We start from the raw sequence: 6560 nt of genomic DNA, 5'->3' as shown, positions 1-6560 counted from the left end.
GTCCTAGAAGTCAGAGTGGTATGGATAGAGGATAGACACATTGGCCAAGATAACAGAACATAAAACCCAGAAACGGACCCACAGAAATAAGGAAAAACAATTTTTTTTTTACAAAGTGAAGAAGCCTTTCCGAGGAGAAAGGATGGACTTTGGGACAAATGGTCACAGAACAATTGGATATCCTGAGAGATAAATGAATCATACTTAAAACTCATTTTATAGGGGCGCCTGGGTGGCTCGTCAGTTGAGCGTCCGACTTCGGCTCAGGTCATGATCTCACAGTCTGTGGGTTCGAGCCCCGCATCAGGCTCTGTGCTGTCAGCTCAGAGACTGGAGCCTGCTTCCGATTCTTGTCTCCCTCTCCCTCTGGCCCTCCCCTGCTCATGTTCTGTCTCTCTCTGTCACAAAAATAAATAAAAACATTAAAAAAACCCTCATTTTATATATATTAAAAAATCACTAAAAGGATTATAGAAATAACTGTAAACATAAAGCTGTAAACACAAAAAGGAGAAAATATTCAGGATCTAAGGTTTCTATAAAAAAGTGTAGACAAGACACTGTCAGGATAACCCATGAAGAAATGAAAAAAGAAAAACAAAAAATGACACTTGTTAAATACGACTTCATCAAATATAAATTCATTGTATTGCCTTTTCTTCTTAAGGTAGTAAGCCAAGGAAATTACCTAAAAATATAGAAGATTAACATAATACTCAATTTAATGGACAGTAGCTGGAATCCATTGGTTTAACGCATAGGAGTTTTCAAACATTCAGAGATAGACATATTCTCAATTGTAGGCCAGAGGAGGGACATGAGGTCTGGAGCATCTTCTGCAAAGAACTGGCAATTTACCATTTAATTGACGTAAATGCCTCCAAATCCTATGGACTAGGGCTTGTTTGGAGACTGAAAAATGCTACATTGATCAAGGGCAACACTAGAGGATCATTATCCAAGATTCAGCTCAATGATGTGTGAATAAACAGAAGTGAGGAAACCTGCTGGGCTCTCAGGGTTGTGGGACACAGTGGGGTGTGTGCCCTTCAGCGCGGAGGGGGCGCTGTGGGACTGCCCTGTCGTCCCTACACAGGGCCTCAGTGGGGACCATTCACTAAAAGGAACCTGGGACTGGGGACTGGGCCCTGTACTTCCTGAGGGAGACTGAGCAGCTGTGTCCCTTCTGGTGTGGCAGAGTCCCCACTTGAGCAAGGACATGTGTGTTGTCTCAACAGGTGCTTCCTTGCAGGGGTCTCCCCAGGGGTGAAGCCAACCTCCATCATCCCCAGTATGTGATGTGAGTTGGCAAGAGTGACAGCTGACAAAGATTTTCAGTGTGGAACCCTGTAGGAATGCACACGACGAATGTGGGCTTCTACCCACAACCTGGAGAAAAGGTGTTCCTGCGTCCTCAGTGCTGAGGGAGCTTCTGGGAAAGGAAAACTCTCAGACCAGAGAGGAAGCAGGGAAGGGGGAAGAAATCGGCCTCCTGCACAGAACTGGCCATGTGTCAATGTGGACCCATTGGTGCTGTGGCCCTGATCCTCATCTGTGTGGTTGTACAAGAGTCACCACGTCAGTCCTGCCCCGTCAATAATAGCCAAGGAAGCTGTGGACAGACTCACTATGCGGAGCCAGAGTAGAGCACAGTGTGTCCTCAGGGGATGGGAGGCCACACAGAGGACACCTGGCCTGTCCCGAAGGAAGGGGATGGTGGACAGAGCAGTGGGAAGGCAGGAACTCTGATGAGATCTGCTCATCATGTTACATATGCTGTGTCTGGGCCTGGACACCAGGGGGTGGTCGTCACCTGCTTCTGAGGGTTGGCCATGATTAGAGCTGGGACCTGCACCTGGACAATGCCTGTGCCCTCTGCTCAGGACTCCAAACTGTGACCTCCCCTCTCCTGGCATGGCCCCAGAGACCACCTCCCCGTCCAACCCACCTGACATCCTCAGGCAGAGGGACTTGACCCAGGGTCAGTGAAGTGTCAGAGAGCTGCTGGTCTGATTTGCATGGATGGGCCCTCCCTCTCTCAGAGGATGAAAAGGGGAAGGAAGGGATTAGAGGAGATCTGCTCAGCTGTGGATCCACAGAAGGCAGGGTCGGTGATGACCTCCACCATGGCCTGGTTCCCTCTTCTCCTCACCCTTCTCATCCACTGCACAGGTGACTAGATGAGGGAACAGAGGAAGTGGTCAAGGGAGGACACATGGACCTTGGATTCTCCTCTGGTTTCTAGAACCCAGCATTATGCTCTCTTTGTCTCTCCCCTTCCAGGGTCCTGGGCCCAGTCTGTGCTGACTCAGCCGCCCTCAGTGTCTGGGGCACTGGGCCAGACGGTCACCATCTCTTGCACTGGAAGCAGGAGTAACATCGGTATTGTTGGTGTGAACTGGTACCAACAGCTTCCAGGAAAGGCCCCTAAAGTCCTCATCTATGCTAATAACAGACGACCCTCAAGTGTTCCTGACAGATTTTCTGGCTCCAAGTCTGGCAACACAGGCTCCTTGACCATCACTGGGCTCCAGGCCGAGGACGAGGCTGATTATTACTGCCTGTCTGCTGACATTACTCAAGGTGCTGACACAGTGCTCCAGGCCTGTGGGGAAGTGAGACAAAAACCTGCTGTCCCCACAGCAATGGGACTTCCTGTGCAGCTCTGACTTTTAGGCCAAGTCATGTGCTTCCTTGTTTGTTTTGTACAAATTAGGGTCTGAGACCCTCCACAAGCAATAAGTCTACAAAGCCTTTCCACATTCTTTGCAATTCTTCCTTGAAGCCTGTCTTTCGGATCAATATACTGTGTAATTTTCTCAAACTGAGCACATTCCTGGGTGCCAAAGGCAGGCTGCCCTGAGGACAGGGTCCATGACAGGTCACAGCAGAAACAGGGACACAAATCCAGCTCTGTCTGAGTCAGGACACATTGGGAGTGTCCGCTATGTGTCCTGGTAACAAAAGCTCCCACTAATTGACCCTAAATCCTCATCTATTATGATAGTTGGATCCATTGTGGATCCTGATTCCCTCTTTGGCTCCATGTCTAGCAACTCTGGCTCCCAGATCTTCACTGGGCTGAGGGCTGAGGGCTGAGGAGGAGGCTTCTGGTCCTTGCCCCTCCTGGGACAACATCGTGGGCTCACACAAAGTCCCAGCCCCATGAGAACTGAAAGCAGAACCCCTTTCTCATCTGCTGGGAGGGCGAGGCCCCAGCAGCTGCTCAGGTTCAGCCTGTGACTTTTGCTTCTGATTCTCATGCTGCTGCCACCATGGGCCCTGGTGCACGCAGGAGCACCACCTGGGAGTGAGTGCTCCTCCTTCCCTTCTGTCCCTAAAGTCACTCACAGCAGCCCCTTCCTAGACAAAGGGTCTCAAAGGACACAGAAAGCTCATCTCGCCCATCAGGTTGAGACACAAGGTCTCTAAGTTCATGGACTGGGGGTCGTAGGTCCAGTGTTCCCAGCTCCCACCTGACTTCTGAGGAAGCCAGGGTCTCCATCCTTGGCCATTTACCTATTTCTAGAAGTTTCCGGACCTATGTAATCCTCTTATTAGACTTCAGTAGAAATAACTGTTCTTTTGGCTCTTGGGATGATGTCTTCTCTCCCTGCAGCACCAGCCCCAGAGGATATATGACTAAATCATAAACTTTTGTCTTTTGAAATGGGTCCCTGTCCATTCCCATCAATGCTGAGAGCCAACCAGTGATTTTCTTATTCACTTGCAGCGCCTAAACCTTACCGAAAGATGGTGAATAATAATGGTGTTTAGGTCACGTTAGCCTTTTCATCTTGTAGAAATGTCCTCCCCACCCCCATCTCATTATCTAATTTTCTGGGTGTGGGACTGAGTTCTCTGTGTGTGGGAGATGCTGTGTTATCACAGTATACATTTTCTGTCTGTGAATGTGGAGCGAGGTTGTAGACAAATGAAACTATGAGATCTGAAGGCCTTTTGTGTATTTTGTGTATTTTGTTAATGTATTATTTATTTCTTTATTCGTCTATTTGCATCTAAATTAGTTAGCATATAGTCCAATAATAATTTCATGAGTAGATTCCAGTGATTCATCCCCTATGTATAACACCCAGTGCTCATCCCAACAAGTGTCTTCCTTAATGTCTCTTACCCATTTAGCCCACGCCCCCCCCCCACAACCCCTAACAACCCTCAGTTTGTTCTCTATATGTAAGAGTCTCTTATGTTTTGTCTCCCTCTTTGTTTTTATATTATTTTTGCTACCCTTCCCTTATGTTCATCTGTTTTGTATCTTAAATTGCTCATATGAGTGAAGTCATAGGTTGTTTCACTTTCTCTGACTGGCTAATTTCACTTAGCATAATATCCTCCAGTTCCATCCCCGTAGTTGCAAATGGCAAGATTTCATTCTTTTGATTGCCGAGTAATTCTCCATTGTATATATATACCACATCTTCTTTTTCCATCATCTGTCGATGAACATTTGGACTCTTTCCATACTTTGGCTATTGTTGATAGTGCTGCTAGAAACATTGGGGTGCCTGTGCCCCTTTGAAACAGCACAATTGTATCCCTTGGACAAATACCTAGCAGTGCAATTTCTGGGTTGTAGGGTAGTACTTTTTTTTCTGTTTTCCCACTCACTTTTTTAAAAAATATAACTTATTGTCAAATTTGTTTGCATACAACACCCAGTGCTCATCCCAACAAGTGCCCTCCTCAATGCCCATCATCCATGGGTAGTTCCATTTTTAGATTTTTGAGGAACCTCCATACTGTTTTTGAGAGTTACTACACCAGTTTGCATTCCCACCAGCAGTGCAACTGAGATCCTTTTTCTCCACATCCTTGCCAATGTCTGTTTTTGCCTGCGTTGTTAATTTTAGCCATTCTGACTGGTGTGAGATGGTATCTCATTGTGGTTTGAATTTGTATTTCTTTGATGATGGGTGATGTAGAACATTTTTTGCATGTGTCTTTAACCATCTGGATGTCTTTTTTGGAAAAGTGTCTATTCATGTCTTTTGCCCATTTCTTCACTGGAATATTTGTTTTTTGGGGGGATGGTTGGGTATTTGAGGGTATGTGGGAAAGGCTGGGACAATCCTGTTTGTCCCCTGCCAGCAGGGACACCATTCAGGGCCTCCAGGGTTTCAGGCATCAGTGTGCTCACTAGATGATGACGCTGACCTGCCAGGACCTGGGGATCATCAGCACCCAGACCACCTGTATCTCTGGGTTAGTTCATTAACTCCTCCTCTGTGTGCTCCCACATGTGAAAGCCCTGGGCAGGGAAGCTGGATAGACAGACAGCAAGGGTTCACTTGAGTGCAGCAACTCCACCCCCATGGAAGTTTCTGGAGCTACATATATACCATGGGGAGCTCAATCTGCACAACAGAGCTGGGTATCTACCATGACCTGGGCTCCTCTACTACTCACCCTCCCCACTCCCTGCACAGGTGAAGTCAGGCCTTGCCCAGGACAAGTGGGAGATCCCCCCACCCTTCTCCACACGCCTCTCTCTTTCACACTGGGCTGCCATCCTGCCCATTCCTGGGCTTCGGGCTGAGGACGGAGCTGATTATCCCCTCTCAGCATGGGGCAGCAGTCTTGGAGCTTGTGCCGTGCTTCGGGTCAGTGGGGAAGTGACACACCAACCCTGAGATCCCTGCCTCACTGGCACCCGGGACCTCACAGAGCACCATGTCACGAGCCCGTGAAGAGACAAGGGCTCAGTTTCCCCTGACGTTCCTAAGGACCTCTCAGGATTATAAGGAATAATAATGTGAGGGGAAAAGTCTGGTCCTGTAGAATTAGCACGTGCACATGGGTAGCATTGTTGTGATTATAATTGTGGCATATGAATATATGTGCATTCACGTGCATTCACAATAAGTAAAAACCATTTCAGGTTTTAGTCTAGGTATGTTTATTTTCCGAATTTCCATTCCAATTCCATTTGGAGATGTTGGATTCATGTGCACATTGGTCCATCTGTTTGACCCTCTGAGTGGATATTCACTAGAGTCACCTACAACCAGCCTCCTCTCTTTTTCTGGCCTTGGCACATGCCCTGACCTCTGACCCATGGGTCCCCCAGCTCTCTGCAGGGACACCATTTGCCTCACCATATAGTCCCCACCGTAGGTACCACAGCTCTGATGGAAGTCCTTTGTCCCAAATTTCCATGCACACCCCACATGGACTTGGGCACTATCTTCATATGTGCCCAACGACACCCCTTCACCATCTTTACATTTACCACATGCAGTGTCTGCAAACACAAGACACACTGTGCGTTCCAGGGATATTTTGGGCAGAGATGGACATCTTGAATAAATCAGAGTTTTCTAGTGAGATACATTTCCAAATGTGAGAATGTCATCATTTCAATAAGAGACCTAGAAAGGCCGTTTCTTACTCCAGTCTCGGGTCACAACATCAGTAAGACTGCTGCCTAAATGAACATTCTGCTTGGTGGGCAGAGGGGATCACAGCAGCTGGAGGACATGGTGCTGAGAGCAGCAGGGGAGCAGTGTGGCAGGGGCCTGCAGAGGGGAGGGGCTGAGCCA

The 6560-nt window shown here is 47.9% G+C and overlaps 1 gene segment (V, D, J or C); it reads left to right on the top strand.

Moving 5' to 3' along the window:
- The first annotated feature begins 1973 nt into the window (after nt 1–1973).
- Nucleotides 1974–3099, top strand: LOC122232370. The segment is given in 3 exon segments: nt 1974–2172; nt 2284–2607; nt 3008–3099. Coding segments are annotated over 3 exon segments (570 nt in total).
- Nucleotides 3100–6560: the final 3461 nt, after the last annotated feature.

This window comes from Panthera tigris, chromosome D3 (genome assembly GCF_018350195.1).
Source record: "Panthera tigris isolate Pti1 chromosome D3, P.tigris_Pti1_mat1.1, whole genome shotgun sequence".
In the NCBI taxonomy this organism is placed as follows: Eukaryota; Metazoa; Chordata; class Mammalia; order Carnivora; family Felidae; genus Panthera; species Panthera tigris.
This window is presented reverse-complemented; position numbering and strand designations above follow the sequence as displayed.